Source organism: Pseudochaenichthys georgianus, chromosome 21 (assembly GCF_902827115.2).
Source record: "Pseudochaenichthys georgianus chromosome 21, fPseGeo1.2, whole genome shotgun sequence".
Lineage (NCBI taxonomy): Eukaryota > Metazoa > Chordata > Actinopteri > Perciformes > Channichthyidae > Pseudochaenichthys > Pseudochaenichthys georgianus.
The window spans coordinates 14,931,474-14,953,908 of record NC_047523.1 but is presented as its reverse complement, the minus strand read 5'-3'; the positions used below and the strand labels follow the sequence as shown (position 1 = coordinate 14,953,908).

Below are 22,435 nucleotides of genomic sequence, written 5' to 3'. Positions count from 1 at the left end.
CTTCTATCGAGTAATCTGATATTAAACAAGTATTTCTCATGGATTATCATTTCTGTCCAGGTTTCTGAATAGTCAAATGATCATTTGGCATTTGTTTCTTTCCTTGCAAGATGAAATCATTAATGCAGAAAAAAAGAGAAGGGTTTCTTTCTGATTCAAATTTTATTAAAGTGCCCCATTATGCTTTGGGGGGTTTTCCATCTCCTGCAGTGTGTTATATAGCTTTTTGTACATTAAGGGTGTGTTTACTTCCGTAACATGGTGACATCACTACGTAACAATAAGGGTTTTATTGGCTAGTGCTTCAACACATTAAACGTGATAGTGCAAGGGGCGGGACATCTCTAAGCAGTTGAGCAATCAAAGCAGACTTGGCTCTGGTTTCAGACAGAGGGTGAAAAGAGCTCATGCAGTGTGAGAACAAAAAACAAAACTTTTAACATAAATAAGCAAATAAACATGTCACAGTAGAGGAACAAAATACAAATATGAAAACTGAAAAGAGCATAATCTGTCCTCTTTAAAAGATCGGGTGAACTTTGATTTTTCAGCAATTCAAGTGTGTATCTCAGCAGGTTTCTCAACCTTGACATGAGGTCGTTTTCAACACATTATACAGGCGCACATACACACACCCTGTCACTTAAATGCATGATTCTGCGAAAAGAAACACACATGCTTGCATAAACAAACACTCACGCAATAGTGTTGTCACCCACGAGAACATATCCACACAAACTATTCATGCACATAGAGAGGGAGATGAAGAGCATGTTCACTTAAATCAATGCACTAAAAGATGCACTCTGCATGCTAAAGTCAACATACAGATGGAGCAGCAGGGAGGAGAGAGGAGAGGTGGGAGGGCCCGGCGAAGCTTTCTTTTTTCTCCTTGAAAGCGAGCAGTGTGTTTGGATATGAATAGAACCGCATGACTCTAAAATAGCACCTTTTTACTGCACATCTGTTTACTTTGAAAGTGTATCTCTTGCATTCTTACACTTGACTTGGTGACTTCATCACTTCCCTCCGGGGACAGAATATATAAGTGAGTCAGGACGCTCAACAGGATTTCTCTCTGCACGCAAGCAGCAACTGGTAAGGGAGGGTTTACACTCGACCACAGACTTGTGGTCTTATCTGGTCTGAGTATATCTAGAGAATCCTAACAAAACATTCTGACTATGTGCATTCAAAAGCAATCACTAGTCACTGTATTACAATATGGAGGCCAAGTGCTCCAATGAAAGCTTTTGCACACTTCCTTCACATCGGATTTACATTTAATTGCATATTTGTCTGTGTCAGGATACGTGGAAAAGGTAGGACCCAAATGCAGAATTTAACAAAAAGCGAGCTTTATTAAATAATAAAAGCTGTGTCAAAAAGGCAGTATCCAAAAACAAACGAGCAGCATAAGGAACATGGACCGTGGAATAACATGGAGGGAAAACAATGAACCGACATGGAACACAGGGGAAGACTAGACTAAATACACAGAAGGGTAATCACAGGACAAGACACAGCTGGGCAGGGGAGGGAGAAACACAAGGGCAACAGGTGAACACAATGAGACAATTAGACACACCAGGGAAACTAACGACAGGGAGGAGGACCAGACAAAACACAAGGAGGAAGACAAAACACCAAATGAACAGACTTACAAAACCCATAACCAGACAGACAACACTAAAACCGTGACATAAACCTGGGAGTGTGACAGAATCCCCCCCCCTCAAGGGACGGATCCCAGACGTCCCAAAAAACAAAGTCCAGCAGGGTGGGTGGAGGGGGTCTGGAGGACGGGTGGAGGGCGGACGGCCCAGGGGCAAGGCAGAGACCAATGAGGGGGTCTCGGGCGGAAGGCCTGGGGGCAAGGCAGAGTCCAAGGTGGGGCGAAGGCCACAGCGGGCGAACTCAGGGGGCCGAGCATGAGGGCGAAGGCAGCGGCAGGAAGAGTCAGGGGGCCGAGAGAGGGCTTGAGAGGGAACTCGAGAGGAAACTTGAGAGTTGACTTGAGAGGTGACTTGAGAGGGATCTCGAGAGGGAACTTGAGAGGGAACTCGAGAGGGGACTCGAGAGGGGACTCGAAAGGAGACTAGAGAGAGGGCTTGAGAGGGAACTCGAGAGGTGACTTGAGAGGTAACTCGAGAGGGGACTTGAGAGAGAACTCAAGAGGTGACTGGAGAGGGAATTCGAGAGGAGACTCGAGAGAGGGCTTGAGAGGGAACTCGAGGGGTAACTCGAGAGGGGACTTGAGAGGGGACTCGAGAGGGAACTTGAGAGGAGACTTGAGAGGGGACTCGAGAGGAGACTCGAGAGGAGAAACTTGAGGGGACTTGGGTAGGAACTTGAGAGGAGACTTGAGAGGGGACTTGAGAGGGAACTTGAGAGAGGACTAGAGAAGAGACTCGAGATGAGACCTGAGAGGGGGCTTGTGTCGGTCGGTGCGCCGACAGGACTCGGGGAGCTGGCGTTGGCCGGTAAGCCAGTCCTGGAGCCGAATCTGGAGTCGGGACCATGACTACTGGGGCCGGTACTGAAGCCGGGACCATGGCTGCTGGGCCCGGTACTGGGGCCCGAACCATGGCTGCTGGGCCCGGTACTGGGGCCCGAACCATGGTTGCTGGGGCCAGGACTAGGGTTGGAACCATGGCTGTGTGGGCCGGTTCAGTAGCCGGAACCATGGCTGCTGGGCACGGAACCGGAACACGGAACCATGGCTGTGTGGGATGGTATTGGAGCACGGATACATGGCTGTGGGGGCCGGCACTGGAGCATGGAACCATGGCTGTGGAAACCGGAACTGAAGCCGGGATCATGGCCCTGCGTCTCCTAGAGGCCTTTTGGAGACTCCGTGGACCTCCAACAGGACAGTAGTCGGATCCCAGGAAAGGGTTAGAAGCTTCGGACCAGTCCTCAGGATAACTTGTGAAAAGTTGTATTCACTCAGGCAACGAACTCCTCAACCAAGGCATTTCGGCCACCTCCATTCGTGCCTTTTTGAGGATAGCCTCTTTGTCCCTTCTAGAAGAGGTTGCATTCCACTCGGCATGATAACACTGTAGGGAACAATCTAGATCGAACAGATCCAACTCAAAGTCATGAAAATCCGCTGGGTCCATTGTTTGTCGGTTCATTCTGTCAGGATACGTGGAAAAGGTAGGACCCAAATGCAGAATTGAACAAAAAGCGAGCTTTATTAAATAATAAAAGCTGTGTCAAAAAGGCAGTATCCAAAAACAAACGAGCAGCATAAGGAACATGGAGGGAAAACAATGAACCGACATGGAACACAGGGGAAGACTAGACTAAATACACAGAAGGGTAATCACAGGACAAGACACAGCTGGGCAGGGGAGGGAGAAACACAAGGGCAACAGGTGAACACAATGAGACAATTAGACACACCAGGGAAACTAACGACAGGGAGGAGGACCAGACAAAACACAAGGAGGAAGACAAAACACCAAATGAACAGACTTACAAAACCCATAACCAGACAGACAACACTAAAACCGTGACATAAACCTGGGAGTGACAGTCTGTCATTAGGAACAGTTCTTACTAGACTAAATCCTCCAACTGTTTACATAATACCCCAGTATGTCCTCCAAATAAAAGGTCAAGCCATTAAAAACCTATGTTGAATAAATGATCTGTTTTCCTCCCTTGACATTTTCTTTGTATCCAAATTGCATTAAAATACAAAATTAACTGTGTATTGTATTCTGTTGCTTTTGAGGACCATTCAGCATTCTTAAAAAAGCCAAAACAAGATTGGGTTTTTCTTGGTTCGTGTTGAGTTTGAGATATATGAGAATTGATCTAGCTCAGGGAAGCTAAAACCACACTGTTGGATTATATTACTAAAATGTAGGATACATTGTTGTTGAGAGTCATTGATAACTTCTGAGTCAGAAATTAGAAAACCTCATTCAAAATCCATTTCCAGTTTGTTACTAACAACTGAAATAATCCAGCCCAAATGTCGTTGTTTAATTATATATCAACTTCACAGCTTAACAGGAATGGCGAGTCCATGACCATTTCTAAGAGTAGCGGCTAGCTCAGATGTGTCCTCTATACCAGCGGGACAGAGATGATTGAAGGCAAGGCAAGGCAATTTTATTTATATAGCACTTTTCAGCACGTGGCGATTCAAAGTGCTTTACAGATTGAAGGTTGTAGAAATTGGTACACATTAGGGATTACAACTAGAATGTTGAATCACTTACCTTAAAAGGGTGTTGGTGAGAAACGGAAGAGAAAAAGTCACCAACTTGACAATACATGCGCAGCATTTAGAAAACATTCACCAACTTGACGAAAAGACGACCCGAGCGCTTGTTGATGTTCGGGGATTATAAAGTTGGGCAAATGTCACTCTCGCAGAGTTAGTCAGTTTCATAATTGAAATGGCTAGGTTACCTACACTGAACAAAAATATAAACGCAACACTTTTGTTTTTGCACCCATTTTTCATGAGATGAACTCAAAGATCTAAAATATTTTCTATATAAACAAAATAACCATTTATTTCAAATATTGTACACAAATCTGAAAAAATCTGTGATAGTGAGCACTTCTCCTTTGCCGAGATAATCCATCCCACCTCACAGGTGTGGCATATCAAGATGCTGATTAGACAGCATGATTATTGCACAGGTGTGCCTTAGAATGGCCACAATAAAAGGCCACTCTGAAACGTGCATGTTTGCTTTATTGGGGGGGTCTGGGGGGGTCCGAAAACCAGTCAGTATCTGGTGTGAGGGGTAGGGTTAGGGTTAGGGTAATGTTGTGAATCGAGTGGCCCATGGTGGTGGTGGGGTTATGGTATGGGCAGGCGTATGTTATGGACGACGAACACAGGCCACTCGATTCACAACATTACCCTAACCCTAACCCCTAATAAAGCAAAACTGCAAGTTTCAGAGTGGCCTTTTATTGTGGCCAGCCTAAGGCACAACTGTGCAATAATCATGCTGTCTAATCAGCATCTTGATATGCCACACCTGTGAGGTGGGATGGATTATCTTGGCAAAGGAGAAGTGCTCACTATCACAGATTTTTTCAGATTTGTGAACAATATTTGAGAGAAATGGTTATTTTGTGTATATTGAAAATGTTTTAGATCTTTGAGTTCAAAAACAAAAGTGTTGTGTTTATATTTTTGTTCAGTGTACGTTAGCTAGCTAGCTTACAGCAGATCTGCAGTAATATCCGAAGGAATCATGTGATCACATTGTTAAAATAAACCAGTAAAAACTACTTTTTCCAGGTTTGTTTCCAGTGACGGTGAGAGTTGGCAAACTTTATAAATCCCCAAACGTTAACAAGCATTTGCTCCCAGCTGTGTGCATCACTTGTTATTGTCCCTCTTTCTGTTGTGTTTTGAGCCTTTTTTATTTTGCAGCGTTTCTTTCATGCAGCGCTTTTAGTAAATGCTTCGCGTGTTTTGTTGAGTTGGCAAATGTTTTTTTTAAATGCTGCGCATGTATTGGTGAAGCTGTTTCTAAATTTTTCTCTAATTTCGGTCAATTGTGTTTTATATTTTCAACGTTTCGGAAAAGCTCAGCGCGTTTCTCCAAATGTGCATGTATTTTTTTGTGCTGTTGTAGTACAGTTCACCCACAAAAAAGTGGCCCTTCAAAGGCTTCAGAAACAACAACACAGTACATTTTCATAAATATCCAATGTTACACCATTCCATACCTGTATCTAATGCAGCACGTTGGTTCTTTACGACAATCTTGCCTGATTCCTTTGCGGCTAAAGTGCTTAGTAATAAACAGCTGATATAAGGAAGCTGTTATATTTTTACCTCGATAAAGGAATGATAATTAATCCAATTCAGATGGAAACTTGAAGAGAAACCTTTGAAGTAACCCTTACATTCTGTAGCATACTAAATAACGGATTAATCGTCATCAGCTGATTCGTGACAAAATAAACACAAAACGGTTTTCTTACCAAATACACTGCTCTCGTGTATTTTATTATTCATCACAATAAAGCCCCTCTCAATGTTATGGTCTTTCTTTATTGTCTTACAAATATTAAGTTATCCACAAAAATAAAATAACTTAGATAATAGCGATATTAAAACGTAAAAACACATACAGACATACATACATTACACTTATGACATGAAAAAATGCATATTGCTGATATCTCCCAGAGTTTTCCTGGACACAGTTCTGTATGTGCAAACTACTCATCAAAATCAAAATAACACTGGAAACACAATTCCAGATTTTCTTTTTTTTACCCATCTGCTTTCAACACAGAAACACATTTGCTTGAAATAAATTACACTGCCTGATAAGGAGCCTCACTCAAATACATATCATAGAGACATTCATATCAACTTTGCTTTAAATGTAGTTTAAAATTAACTTGATAGTATCCATATTAGCACACATGGAAGAAGTGTGGAGAAAGTGAGTGTGGATATATCACAAGAAGTCTACGGTGTTGCACGGGCTAAATTGCATCACAAAACAGGAAACACTGATTGATGGCAGCTCAGGATGTTTATAGTGTTAGTAACCAAAGCCTGTTCACGTGCTCTCAGTTTCCCGAGGCACTTTACATTTATTGATGGTATTTGTGCAACATTATTCAATTGTATTTACATTTACATCATGCTAAAAATGAAGGTCTATTGTGCACTGTGTACTCTGACAGTCCTCTTACACACCACACACAACACATGGAACATTTTGGACAATCTGTGCTCTGATTTAGGGTGGCTAACCTTAGCGTGTGCTCTATTGTAGCTGATTTGTAGTCTTTTGGTTGACTTAGCTTCATCGTTGATGTCATTTGCTCCTTTTACTCATATAGTCCTGTCCTTTTTGGGATTCATGTGAACGTATTGTGGGGTGCTATCACCATTTGCAGGGTTACACATTATGCGTGCAACATACTAAAATTGACATTCACATTAACATGTCAGTGAAGCAACACAGTCCCCTGCTGTTATTTTAGGTGAAAATGTGATAGTTGGTATAAACATTGAAACTTCTGAACTGCCCTTGAACAAGGCACTAAATCCTTAAGTGCTCTGGGTGTTGTGTGCTGTGTCAAATCCTGTGAATGTGAGTCCTGATGTGGGAAAAGGTCTTTATTGGTCTCAGACCTTCCATACTGCTGGTGCTATGAAGCAATACTATTTTCTTTTTTGCATGCAATCTACTGCTTACTCTCAACTTCCTGTTTGCACACCTGGATCTCATGCAGCTGTATGTCAATCCTTATCAGTCCAGATTTCTTAGCTTTCAGATAACTATCTGATAAAACTAAGTTCCTTTGTCTCAAAAGAAAGTCAGTGAACATCCGAACTCTCTGAGTTGTGGCAGCTTTAGACATATGTTGCATGTGCACGCTCTTTACCAACATGCGCATCTATCTTTCTGCTGGATCTACTGCTTAACACACTGTCCCCCTGCTTTTGGAAAACAGCAGTCCATCGCAAAAAGGTATGGGGCAAATATATAACAGTCTTACTCCCCTTTCAATTGAATACCCTTGGTTTTAAAAAAGTCTCTTTTTCTTTGTTTTCTTTATTGTGTATAGTCTTGTAGTGTGTGTTTCTTCATTTACAGACACTGACCCACTCTGTTATCCTGCACTCTTCGCACACCACATAGCAGCACCAGTGGAACTTGCAGTTGCAGCGTTCGCTCCGCGTCTGCTGCAGGATGTTGTGGCCTCTCCCGCAGCACAGACTCTCACAGTTGTCCATGCCGGGGCTGGTCTTGTTGCAGATCCGGCCCTGCGTGCCCGCCGAGTCCGAACCCAGGTCCCTCTCGCAGAAATCTGGCGACTTTTCAAAGTAGACCAGTTCGTTGACGTTCGGCCTCCGCCGGTGATGGTGGTTGTGGTGGTTGTTCTGATGATGGTGATGGTGGTGGTGGTTGTGATGGTTATGGTGACTGTGGTGGTTGTTGTTGTTGTGGTTGGAGTGGTCCAGTTGTCCGGTGTTTCGGTTGTGAGCTTTGATGAGGGTGGCGAGGTGGAAGCGCTCTTTGAGGATGGAGCCCACCACCCGGAACTCCGGGGTGACCTGCCAGCAAGTCTTCAGCTGACAGCTTCCCGACGTCCCGTGGCACTTGCATTTCCTTCTCATGTGGTCAAGCACCACCTGGGAAAAGACAGATGGAGACAGACACAAAGAGAGAGTGGGATGGAGGGAGGAAGTGAGAGGAGGTGGAGGTGGGCAGGAAGAAATTGAGAAGGATTAATTACTTTATTGATTACTGGCTACATTTTAATTGTAATGTACACAGGTACAGGCTGCACGTCATATTGCAAAATAGATTTTTTTGGAAACAAAAGGTGTTTGTTATTTCTTATATCACTATTCCACCGTATAGTGTGTGACACATAGGGCCCTGAAGGAATATTTGTCCTGCATTCAACAAGCCAGGTGGTCTGACTCTGAGCCTGTTGTCAAACATACTGATATCAAATAACTCATACGGATGCAGGCATTACCCAAACAGACAGTAAAGTCATTATTCATAATTTGGCTTTAGGTAATGACTCCAAGCAGGTCACACATACATGTAGCTGCACATTGGATAACTATATCTAATAGTTTAATGTTGGCCAATGGAATTATTTAAGTCTTTTAAAAGGTTTTTAAGCACTAAAATAATGTTTCTGATGTCTGTGGAATATCTACTGTACATGCATAAACAAGAATAAACAAAAATGAGAGATTCGTAATTGTATAATTACGTTAGAGCATGACACCACAAAACTGGAAGACCTACCCACCTATTTCAGAAGCACACACACACATACACACCAGATAAGTATTTCCCACACGGCATACATATTGTCGATCCCAATGATATTCCCTGGAGGCTATGTGCATGTATCCAAGTGTGTGTGCGTGCTTAAATCAGTCATCACCTGCTCTAAACTTTAAGATCCAATTACCCAACCACCAGGCCACCCACCGTACTGACAGATGCTGCTGCTGTTGCCTCCCCTATCAACACACACACACACACACACACACACACACACACACACACACACACACACACACACACACACACACACACACACACACACACACACACACACACACACACACACACACACACACACACACACACACACACACACACACACACACACACACACACACACACACACACACACACACACACACACACACACACACACACACACACACACACACATGCTGGACACTTGCACAGTTCAACACATTCCACACATTTGCTAGCAGTAATGCTAATCTCAACACATACCCGCAGACACAAAACATGGCTGTCATTCACAACCCACTTAAGTGTCTTCCATAGAGATTAAGGCATGGCGAAAAACTAATTTAAAAAGACAAGTAGAGGAATTTATTGTTTGTTTGTGTTTGCTTTTAAATATAAACATCTCCCAAGTAGAGCATCATATTATAGATAACTGGACTTTTTCAAGGGGCCCTATCATGCTCATTTTCAAAGTCGAATTTGTATGTTGTACCTCTTCTGTGTCGTGTTAACATACTGCCTGTGCTGCAGCACCTCTTTTCATCCTCTTCAACCCCTTCACCTTCAGCCCAGTCTACCCTGATTGGTTAAATGGCCGGATATGTTGTGATTGGTCAACTGCTTAGAGATGTCCCGCCCCTTAGGCTAATGCTAGCCAATAGAAGTGCAAGTATTATATAGTGATGTCATTATGTTACGAAAAGTATACATGCCCAAAAATCAGATATACATCAATTGATGTTTCCTTTGTTGGATTAGGGTTAGGGTTGGGGTTATGTCAGAGGGAGCTGAAACAAGTTTTTGACGACTTGGTTTGCATGCTGTAAGGCTTCATTCAGTATACTGCAGGCTCCCAATTAAGCTATGCAAAGAGGAGAAAAGGGGAAAAGGGTTGCTGCAGTTTTAAATGATTTTAATGGTGTATTACGACAACTACACAAACACAAAATCTTTTCAGTCTTTTCATCATTGTATGTTTTGTTCACTTGTCAAGGTAACAGAAAGTGAGTAAGAAGTATGCATTTTGGATAAACACGGCTCTACTGTTAATTAGAGTGTTGAAAACAAGGTTTAAAGAAGCTGTGATCTGGTGAGGAGAGGCTGTAAGACTTTATAGTAAACAACATTATAATAGCTCAAACAGCACTTGCACTGAGTTCAGATTGCAGCCTTCGGTTCAGTTTTTACATCAGGGGAAAAGCAACCCCAGAATCACAAACGTGCTGGCCTTAAACACACAGCAAAGTCTGTAATCATAAAACTCTCCAACCCACTTAAACCTTAAAGGGGCAAACTGACCCAGGAGTCATAATTGCATCCACATTGCTTCTGTTTGAAGGTATATTCACAGCAGGATAGGGGTTTCAAAGGACGGTTATACAACAAAAACACAGAAAAGTGTTATTTCTAATGACATTTTGTCATATTTCATAGGGGGGTAAAAAGCCAAATAGTTCTTCATCAATTCTGAGGCAGAAATAGGATAGGGTTTTTCCAACTATAATCGTGATGTTTAAAATAGTACAGCATGTCTTGACCATTCACAACACCCCTACGCCTAAAGGTCCTTACACACCAAGCCAATTTTCGGCGTCGATAGATATCAATAGATGTCTGGCCGCCGATGAGCGTCCTGTCGCCCTACTCAGATTGGTGTGTCCCGCCCCGTCGTGTCTTTTCGGCCGTGCCGACACCTTCCGCTGCCGATTCAGAAATCACTCTGATTGGCTGTTCAGCTAGCGAATCAGTGCATGAGAAGTGAAACGGAAGTGAGGGACCCAAACAAACTATTAAGAAGGCAAATCTGAGATTTCATTTAACTCCAGCTCTCGACACTGTAGAGTGAAAATGGAACGCACACACTATTTGTTGTTTGTTTATATCAAATAAATTGATTCTATTCTCGGTGTATCATGCAGTCTGTCTTCCGGTTGTTGCCTCTTTTGAATGACGAATACACACTACCGCCGCCTGCTGGTAAGGAGAGTTATTGCCACTCACGCATGCGTATGTGCTACTTGGCCGTCGGCTGAAGTCTTTGCGGTGTGTTCCAGTGCGACAGTTGGCCAAGACGCAGGAGACGTGAGGCGACACAACAGTGGGGTCCGTCAGGACATGTGCTTTGGTGTCAGATTGTTGTGTAAGGACCTTAACAGTGATTGACCATCTAGGCTACCATAACTTTATAATTATACTATTTCTATTTGTTCTGTCAGACAAAGCCATTTATGGTTAGGATCAGGGTGTTCACAACATGTTACTTAGCTAAAGTCCAACTTGTTACCATTGGTAAGGCCAGCAATGGTTTGATTGCACCCTTCATTATAAACTCAAATAAAATGGTAAACACCATGTTATTTTTTACACATATAGGTTAACAATGTATAGAAACTACATTGTGATTTTGGCCAAGGAGCGCATTATTATCTTAATAAATTAAGTGGAACTGCATGTTGTAATAAAAAAGTGTGTCACGATAAATGGATAACTCAGACAAAGTCGGTTAGGTTTACAAAATGTAACTCAGCAAAGGTTTTTTGCAGAGCAACATTTGTATGCTAACAAAGTAGAACAATTTGTCATAGTTTACATTCAATTTGGGATGGTTGAATGGTGTTTCGGGACAGTTTGTTGACTATTCTGGGACGATGGTAAAATCTTAATATGAAGCCATTCCCAAAAATCAGACACACCTGGTGGAGATCTGCCCTCTACTGAGTGCACTTTCAAAATAGAGATATATTTTACATCAAAGGAATAGCATATGTCAGTTCTGTTTCAGCGTGGATTTATCCTCATGCTGCACACCCTGTGCTCTGACTGCGCAGAGCTTAATACAAGTTGTGCACGCTTCCTAAAACCCCAACAAAAGAACATCACTCCGGGTGACAAGAACGTGTGTGGTGGGAAAATGTCAAATAGTCTTTTCACATGCAGTCAAAAGGCAAAGAGGTACAATCCAAACGGGAAATATTGAATCTGTCTGCTCATGCTATATTAAAAGTGGTCTGTCAGTATGACATGGGGAGTGCTGATCCATCTGACAAAAGAGAACACTGGGGAAGCACGAGTACATTTTGTACGAGAGGAGAAAAGGAACAAAACAGAAGACCAAGTTTCACCTTATCTAAAGAAAATGCTACATTACATTTTTAATTTGTTTTTAAAGAATCTGGCCAAGTAAAGGAGGAATATGTTTACCAGTTTAGGTGCAGGCAATGTGTTTTCTTCCAATAACTAGGAAACAAGCTAGACAATCAGCTTGTTGACTTTTCCAAGTCAGTGTGGATTTAGGGTTGGAAGACGAAAGACGGGAATACTATTTTTGTAGTCTTTACTGATGAACTACATATCACCCCCTGGTTATTGATGATCAGATGGTTTATATTGTGTGGTTTCTTCCTGTTTCTTCTCATCAATACCTATGGCTATGTTGGATGTCTGTCTCTGTGTTTATGATATTTAACTTGGCTACTACACTAAATTGATGCAGTGATTTATTGTTGTAATTAGCCCTGAGGTTGGTGGAGGAGGGGCAGGGTGATGGAGGTAAAGAGGGGTGTACTGTAAATGTGCAGGTTAAGGCAACCCAGTCTCACAAAAAAACGTGTAATAACTACATTGGTCCACAACTTGGGACGTAGTATTTCTACAAAAACGCCTCTGAAATTGTAAGATCCCTACGTTTTTTTCACCATTCATTTCCACGTGATCTTCAAATTTGTCCCTGCAGAAGAAAAAAAACATGGCCGACATTCGTTTTATTCTCGGTGTAAAATGCCTATTTTAAGGTTAGTTTTGCCATTAAAATGCATTTTGATGTCATTTGATGCGAGAAATATGAGTTGTTATTTCAGATTATGTGTGCAGTGGATGTACATGATCTTTAGTTTGCTAGTTATTACGAAGATTACTTCAGGAAATTGTGTCCATTCAACGTTTTCATTGTTACCAAGGTGGTTGCTAGGCCAGGGACACTGCTATCGATATTATTTCTGTTATGTTGTGTAACTGTTTAATGCTGTTATCTGTATACCTACCCCCTTCCCCGTCATTGTATAGTGTTGGTCCACAGCGCAAATGTATTAGTTTAACAAAATCCGCATCTAAAATTGTGGCATAGATCTACGTTATTTTCCCCTGTGCAATTCTCCATTTACTCAACAATAACACATTGTGTTATCCTTGTGCTTATTTATTTGTTTGATAAACACAAGTTGGAGTCCGTCAGGACCGAGGGTCAGAGCAGCTCATTTGCTTTAGAGAATATTACACCCGTAAGTATTCTCTCCGTTTCACTTGACAAACCCTGTGATAGTCTTCAAACTCTGTGATTGGATGTTTGAGTGTACTCCGAGGGTTACGCCGATCGTCGAACAGCACTTGAAATGGGATGGAACCACGGCAGACAGTACAAAACTGGATTTGAACGGGTCCACCCGTCCCCCCCCACCCCCAACCCGTCCCCAGAACTACACATGCTGGCTATTGTGTTACGCAACATGTTCTCTACACGTCTCTACTGGGAGTTGTAGTTTTAAAAGACGTTTTCGTATTTCCCATAATAAGAAGTTGCCAGTATTAAACTGTGTACATCCCTGGAGGTTTAGGGGATAGGAAACACTCACATTTAAAACATATAATTAATAAATGGGTTAATATTTCTTGTGTCCATAATGGGCAGCATTAATATATACCCACATGACAGCTAAGGTCAGAAGAGCTTTATTTTACAGCTGGTCTTATGTCTGTGACCCCTCCTGTTGTTAATTGATAAGCCTGAAATATGCACTTGTCAAGGTTCAGAGGCAAATATTGCAAATATGGCAGTAGCCATCGATCATCTTAAGATAAGATATACTTTATTGATCCTAAGTTGGAAACATTTGCCTTACATCAGCATGTGTAACAGTTGTAAATATGCAGTGGTGTTTATTTGTAAATCATTTAGTATAATCACACAAATTCTGTGTTTTATATTTAATAATTCTGTGTTCTTTATTTATTGATTGTTCAATATCTGACAAGGTCGGAGATGAGAAACTTGGGTTGCAGGTTCCTCAACAGTGCATTACAAGACATCTATCAATATGTGTGTATACCTCCACCATTAAACTCATGGTCATATTCTGCACATTTCCTATACTATCTACATACATCTTATAAGAGTATAATACATATTTATAATATCAGTTATAATAAGTGCTTCAACATACACTGAACAAAAATATAAACGCAACACTTCTGTTTTTGCACCCATTTTTCATGAGATGAAATCAAAGATCTAAAACATTTTCTATATAAACAAAATAACCATTTCTCTCAAATATTGTTCAGAAATCTGAAAGATCTGTGATAGTGAGCACTTCTCCTTTGCCGAGATAATCCATCCCACCTCACATGTGTGGCATATCAAGAGGCTGATTAGACAGCATGATCATTGCACAGGTGTGCCTTAGGCTGGCCACAATAAAAGGCCACTCTGAAACGTGCAGTTTTGCTTTATTGGGGGGGGTCTGGGGGGGTCCGAAAACCAGTCAGTATCTGGTGTGAGGGGTAGGAGTAGGGTTAGGTTGGGGAAGAGCGCAGCGGAGCCCTGCGTGGTGCACTGGCTCTCGGTAGATAAGTGTTTAAAAAAACATTAAAAACCTCCGTAAACATAAACCTTATAAAAACCCTTTTAAAAGCATCATAAAAGCTCCGGTTATATATATTTTTTTTTCTGTATGGAGACATTTGAAGATCACGTGACATAGACGCCAGCCATTGGAATGAATGGTGAAAAAAAACGTAGGGATCTTACAATTTCAGAGGCGTTTTTGTAGAAATACTACGTCCCAAGTTGTGGACCAACGTAGTTATTACACGTTTTTTGTGAGACTGGGTTGGTTAAGGGGGGGAGGGAAGGAGATAGAAAGGGTGACAGTAGGGGGAGATGATCTTTAGATTATCTCTTTCCCGCCCTACATCTTGATATGTGAGTGTATATGTGTGTGTGTGTGTGTGTGTGTGTGTGTGTGTGTGTGTGTGTGTGTGTGTGTGTGTGTGTGTGTGTGTGTGTGTGTGTGTGTGTGTGTGTGTGTGTGTGTGTGTGTGCTGAAAATACAATAGGATACCATGTTAAACAAAGAAAAGAGCTCCCGTTAAATAGAAAACGGCGGCTGCCAAATGTCAACAAACTGGTCTATTATTATAATAGATGAGACTAATGAAAAGTAGAAGATTACTGGATAGGGAAGATTTTCCAAAAATAATTTGGATTACGCCAAATTGTAATGGTTTCTTACATGGCCCGTGATACAACCTTCCATTAGGTTTCATAAACATCTTGAATTTCTCGGAATGAAAACCTGCTTATACATGCTCCTCCATTGCTTACACATTGGCTTACATTGCATGTACACCGAGCGAGGTAATTGCTTCAAAGTCAATGGCGGACCACAGTTAGAAACCAACATCTGGCAAGTTTTAATTGGCTTAGAGAGTAAGACAGAGGCGTCTATAAAACAACCCCAGACAGAGATCAAATACAACATGTTGGTGGCAGATTAGGACTGCAGGCTACATGCTACAGTAGACTGGGGAAAAAGTACAGCGTAATGGAGTTGAGCACTGCAGACTACCGTGCAATGAAGAGGAATGAACGGAGTAAATTAAAGATCAGAGCTGGTGTCTGGACTCAGTACCGCAATCTGATGCTTTTGCTTCACTTGGAAACAAGCAGCAGGCTGAATCTAAAGCCAGAAAACAAGAGCAGAGAAAGAACATGTTCACCATCCAGAGTTGCACCAAACATTTTCTGTTAATAAAAAAGTGTCAAAATGTGTCAACAAACTGTTTTGAAACAGGGTGTTCCTATTCCCTACGGCAATAGATAATAATTATAGCAACGCTGTTCTTGAACATTCAAACTTAATGAGCCTGCTTTTCCCTTTCACAGCATGCATGTGCCTGCTGCATCCCTAATACTTAAGACTACTATCCTTCACTATGCCAAAGGTGAAGTGTTACCACACTCCTTATAGACTTGATTAATAATAATAATAATAATAATAATACATTTTATTTCTATAGCGCTTTTCTTGAACCCAAAGAAGATTGTTCATATAGTCCTGATTTTGTCATCAAGCTGAATATACAGAGTTAGTGGAGTCAATTCTGACTCATTGGTAATGAAGGAGTAGGAGATACTGTACAGCATATATTATGTTTAGAAGGGAAAGTCCTGCATGACACATATAACACATTATCTGATGGAGGCAAGCAACATAAATTGAGCAATTGCTGTCTATTCTTGTAAAGCACTAACGAGGATTCCACACCAGATATGGTCATATTTGCCAAATATGTGATCCAAAATCTGTCTGTTTGTCTGTAGATTACAAACAACGACAGGCCTGATTTTTATAGAACTTGGTGGGGTGTCCCAAGGAAGAATTCTGGAGCAGATCCAAATCAGGGAGCTGATACACATTACTTTGTACTGTTGTCAATAACAAACAAGATCATTACCTTGGAGGAGATCCAACTTATTTACCTACAGGTTCAGTGTAAAATGCTTTAGCTTAGTCTTGATTCTACTGCAAATTAATAATCAAAACTTGCAATACAAGACTGTAAAAACCCCAATGGGCCTGACTGCTTGAACCAGTAGGTCTACATGTGTATTTTATGCCTTATTCCCTTTTCTGTTGGGCGCAATGAACTTAATGATTGGCCAATCCCTGTGTCATCACTGCTAACCGCTTTTGGGAAAATCTAATTTCTGTGTCCTATAATCGACCCTTCTCGCTGATAAACAACAGACTAGTCTGCATGCTGCCTTGCGTTTGTCAGTTCAAAGACAATCTACTAAAGGACCTTTAAAGCCAAGCAGAAAGCCAAAGCGATATCAAAGCACACAAACAAATCCCACAGCAGCACATTAAGCCCAGACATCACTTTAAATAAATCAAACGCCTCACTTCAAAAGAACAGTTAAGCGTATGCAGACAAATGCACACGCACACATGCAAACACAATGACATGTAATTACTGTGAAAAGCATATCTACAGTTTACAGTGAGAACTACATTAGTGTGTTTGTGTGTGTGCAGCATTTACTCACTGTTAATTGCACACAATGTCCACAGCTCTTATTTAGAGACTAATACAATCTTATTAGCAGCATAAGCACTTCCACCTGCTGAGCTTTTACTATGAAACCTTTGCCTCTGTGTATATTTACGTGTGTGAGTAACATAGAGGCGGGAACATACAGTATGCACGTGCATGTGTGTGTGCATTTGTTGGTGTATGTGGTGGATCAAACGCTCTGCACTGTCAGGCCTGTGGAATGCTCTGCACACCACTGATGATATGAAATGGCCTCTGAGGAGCACAGGACTAACCCCAAACTAATGTTGCTATTTTTGATCAAACACACTTTGCTCTTCTTGTGGGTTCTGAGTCAATGAATTAAAGTGAATGGACCCTGCAGAGAAGTTTATCATTGCTCAAGGGTTAAACTAGGCATGAAAGGATCCCAGGAGTCCCACTATAGCTGGTTTGGATCAGATTTGTTACCCCAGACAAGGAGGTTATGTTTTTGGCTTGGTTTGTTTGTCTGTTTGTCTCGTTGTCTGTCAGCAGTTATCAGGAAAGAAATGACTTCTCCATTTGTGTACATTTCCCAAAGAGCAAGGTTGTTGTGTAAGGTTCCTATTCTAACAACACAGGTGGTATGGGTAGAGGCCAACTGTCACTTTTGAGTGATCCAATCAATTGATTGAAATCCTTTTTACAATATACCCTCAACATGCACCTGCACTCATATAATGGTACTGTTCAGATTACCAAGAGTTAAACGATGAGCTGAAAATATGCCATCCAAACCCTTGTGATTTTAAGAGTCAGGGCAAGGGTTTAAAAACGTTTCCAATAATTGAACCATAGATTGGATTAATTGCTTACTTGAAGGGGGTCAAAAGAAGTTTATATGCACAGTTTCCTTCCTGAAATAGGGGATACAATCTCTTATTACTTCCCTTAAGTCAGGCCCTGATGGTAAATTGTAATTATCGCTCAACACTTGCCAGTAACATGGCAAACTGTTGCATAGCCAGTCACCACCTGCCTAATGAACAGACAGGATCGAACAGAAACTCTGCATGGCTCTAAGCTGTGCACCGCGAAAGCGTGCCAGGCATTTGTTTTGAGGTGTGCTCCTCAACTAGGTTTACCACCTAACAAGGCTTTTAAAACCCCTGTTATACACTACTGAACAGAAGTGTAATCTGGGTCACTGCAACAATGCAATGGAGGGCTGTACATCTTTAATTTAAACAAATGCAGAATTAGGACTTCCCGTCATTGAATTAAGATATCTATTCAGCTGAAGAAAATGTATCACCTTCGTAAAGCAACTTTCACATATTAGTAGTGGCATGAATATTAGTTTAGAAAAAACATTTAAACTTTGGAAAACTTAAAATATTTCCCGGGAGGATATTTATCTTACCATGTTTGAAATGTATACATCTATTTTCACTACTTACTTCCTTCTCTCATACTATTTTCTTTCAATATGTAACTTTACGTTTGCATTACGTTACATGTCTGACATCATAGGTATATTGACCTTCCCCCCGCATTAACTTCTTGTTACAGTATTATTTCTCTAATCAGCCCTGTTGGAGAGAAGTCAGAGGAGGGCAGAGTAGGAGAGGGGGAAAAGGGGAGGGAAGGAAGGGCGAATCTCTTTCTACTTTCCGCCCCGGTGTTTGAAGTCTAAAATCTTTTGCAGAGTTTTAAACATCTGTTTCCAAACTGCCAGCAGCCACTAATTAGGGCTAAAAACAAGACGGAACGTCGTGAGAACCCTGGGGTGGGCATGAGGCGACATGCACACCCCGCTGAAAAACCACCGCATTCCTCTGCCTAAAGACTACTTCTCTGAGAGGGGGGCGGGGGGTTGTGGGTGTGTGGTGGGGAGGAGGAGTGGGGCGGAGGGAGGTGAGGCGGCGGGAGTGGCGGGTCGGTGGGGAGGAAAGAGATACGGGAAGGGTAGGCATTATTTTGAGGCCCCACCTGTCAGTGTTTTCTGTTTGATTCTAGGGGCTGTATGTGTGTGTGTGTGTGTGTGTGTGTGTGTGTGTGTGTGTGTGTGTGTGTGTGTGTGTGTGTGTGTGCGTGTGCGTGCGTGTGTGTGTGTGTGTGTGTGTGCGTGTGTGTGTGTGTGTGTGTGTGTGGGGGGGGGGGTTCAAGGTCTTGGAAAGGCTTTGTTGCGGCTTTCGATACCCTTGAAGTCATCAAGGTGCAAGGTATTTTACGGTTTATCAGCTCTGCGATGACTCACACAGTTTGTTCAGTCTCTCTCTTCTTTTCCCTGTCTTCCACTACCTGCTCTTTTTTCTCTTCCCTCTTTCTCCATTAGCCAGGAATAGCCTCTGTACATAACATTCATCCAATAACTAATCCCCAGCCATTAGATAGCTGTAACAAGCAACCAACCCAACCTTAAACCTGACAAGTCAATCAGCCCCTCTAAGCATCTCCATTGACATTGAACTGGAAGCTCATATTGCCCCAGATGTAATGTTTTTTTAATTTTTCAGTGAAATACATCTATTAAACTCATTTTATAATTTCAACATTATAGTTGAGATTGTTCTCCACTCAATTTGACCAATTATTTCCCCTTCTGTGCAACACAAATTTGAAAGATTTAACTCCAAGTGCTTTGAACCATTACGAAGTCACCCTGGATCATCAAGACTGTGTGAAAATACAAGATGTAAATGTCAGTAGCAATGGGCGTAATTTATTGCTCACTGGACGAAACTGGAATATTTCCCAAAAAACGAGGTACAGCCTCTTTGATGTTGATGACTTTGAGTCAAAGTTTCATTTGTTTGATTGATGCCTCAGCTTGCTTGGCTGGAAATGCATAGCTTGGCACTCAGAAAAACTCAATTTATTGTGAGTAATCTGAGAGCCATCATTTCATCTTTCTAAATAACCGTTCGGAAAGATCAAACTGTAAATTTAGATAAGGCAGAGTCGTGCCAGTTTTAGTTTGTTTTCTTTGAGTGACTGTCAGATTTTTAAAAGATTTTCCTCAGGGCAATCAGATTTCTTTGATAAACTTATATGATTGGAAATATGATTGAAATGTATTTGAATAATGTACTCTATACAATTGGCCTTTCGATGACACATTGCCTTTTATAAATGCCTCTCATAAAACACCATAGTAGCATCCTCAGTCAAATGCATAACACATGCCACTGACTAATGCATTCTTTATCATGCCATTAACCGGCTAATACAGAAGAGAAACAGTAGCTTGCTTGCAACTCTGCCATTTTAAGAGTAATTTTGTCATTTAAAAAATATGTATACAGTGATGTCTTTATTTGTAAGCTTTTGGCAAAACACATTGTCATAATGATGCCTTTGTATATCAAAATTGCTTTTAAATGTGGGGCTATTAGGCTAATTGATGTGTGTCATCATATCTCAGTTGAAGCCTATTATTAAAAGTCAGCAGTCAACTTATTATTTCACATTTTTTACATTTTAGAGACTCAATTTCACACCAACTCGCAAGAATAGTGGGTTTTGGGTGTCTTGCTTAAGGGCATTTTGAAAGGATACACTGCTGCAAACTAACATGAAAGATACAGCAGGATTAAACCTGTTTTGAAAATGGAACCAAGTTCAAGTCTGCCATCCTTAGGCCTTCAATCATGTGGAAGCATGAATACTCAAGAGTAGGCAGACTAAAGACAACATACATGAGGCCAAAATGGGACCCTGCCTGTCACCAAGTTTCATTTCTATGTCCACACCAAAAATGAAAAAGGTCCCAAAAGACAAATGATTTTTACCTAGGATCACGAACCTATTACTACTCATGACATATTGGCCCCCTCTCAACGTTTATTCTTCCAAGTCAGCACTGACTGGAACTTGTGTCACCAGTTCCACCTCAGACTGTTTCTACCACATCTATTGCAAGGAAGCCAGCTGTTGTTGAGTCCGTCTGACGCGCTGCACATTTGTGTTTTGTCTGCATAATCAAGGAAACCAGAAGTAAACTGATGGAGAGATACAGTCCCACATTACTCAGGAGGAAACGGGGAACAATGAGCAATTTACGGTCGCTTCATGTCTCTGTTCCACCACAGTGCTAAGTGTCGTCAAGGCTTATCACTGTCATTTACATATCTTCTCTTCCACTGCCTCAGGCAACAAAACCTGTAGGAGCATGTTATTATAGGGATATTTAAATCTCAAATAGTGTAAGTGGTTAATTAATTCAGAATTTAGATTTATATTAGTTGTTAACCCTAAAATCAATGATTTGGCTCTGTAAAAAACAACTAAAGTAAATCCACAGCCAACAACAATGAAGCCACATTTGGTTAATGATTATTCAATAGCATGTCTTAGTAACAACATATCGATTACTACAAGAGAAATATTTGTATTTGAAAAAGTAAGAAAAAAGGTATTCTTGGCATGAACGAAACATATAAAGATAAATCATTCATTGAGAACCATTACTCTACTTAAACATCATGACTGATCTCACACTGAAGTAAACTGACATGACTACCATGATATCAAACAAAGTAGCTGTCTGTCAAACAGACACTGGTTCATCTTTTAATGCTTTGTAAAAGTCCTTAGAAATGTTTAAAAAAAGACCGGAGTTTCCCTGACGTAACAACAAGATGAGGGCATACAACAGCCAATCAAAAAAGTGAGCACAAGCTAGGGCAAATATGTACAGGCCTTCAGTAGCTCCCAAACGTGTAGGTTATGTAACTTTGCAATTATAAAAAAATAACAAAAATAAAGCCATAACAATTATAATTTGCTGATTGCTTATTTTTACTTCAACAGCATCAATAATTTGTTGGAATATCACTCAATCATTCAGGTGAGTTTAAACATGCATACAGTTACTTCAGACATAGGTATTGGGTAATGCAATCTTCAAAGGCGTATATGAAGGCAATTCATAATACTTAAAAGAACATTGATATTGGGAATTCCCATTATGGCCACATTAACAAACAGGCACATACGTCCACATACGTCCCTTTGGTTTACGGTGAGAAAGGGTGAAAGGGCGAAGTAGAAGGGGCTATACAAGATAATTCATTGGACACAAAGTTCACAATGATATACAGTATACCCCCCTGTGTATCCTGCAACCTATCAATGTTCTTCTTTGCATATGAAACTAAACAAAACTTTGGGATTTTAGCTTTTGCAGACTATTTACATGCACAAATCTATATAACCCACTACAGGAAAGGGAAACCCCCTAAAGCATGTCAGGGCCCATTTAACAACCTGTTAAAAAAGATTATATTTCTAAAAGAACTTTCGCTGCTTTTGTGGTGCCACAAATGGTG

General features: G+C 41.2%; 1 protein-coding gene across 1 annotated transcript in view; it reads right to left on the bottom strand.

Moving 5' to 3' along the window:
* Positions 1-6,042: 6,042 nt before the first annotated feature.
* wnt10a (wingless-type MMTV integration site family, member 10a) overlaps positions 6,043-22,435 on the bottom strand; it is a 28,160-nt gene continuing 11,767 nt past the window's right edge. Inside the window, exon 4 of the mRNA XM_034109383.1 lies at positions 6,043-8,149. Coding sequence (XP_033965274.1) covers positions 7,601-8,149 — 549 coding nt within the window. The 3' untranslated portion in view covers positions 6,043-7,600. The remainder of the gene's footprint in view (positions 8,150-22,435) is intronic.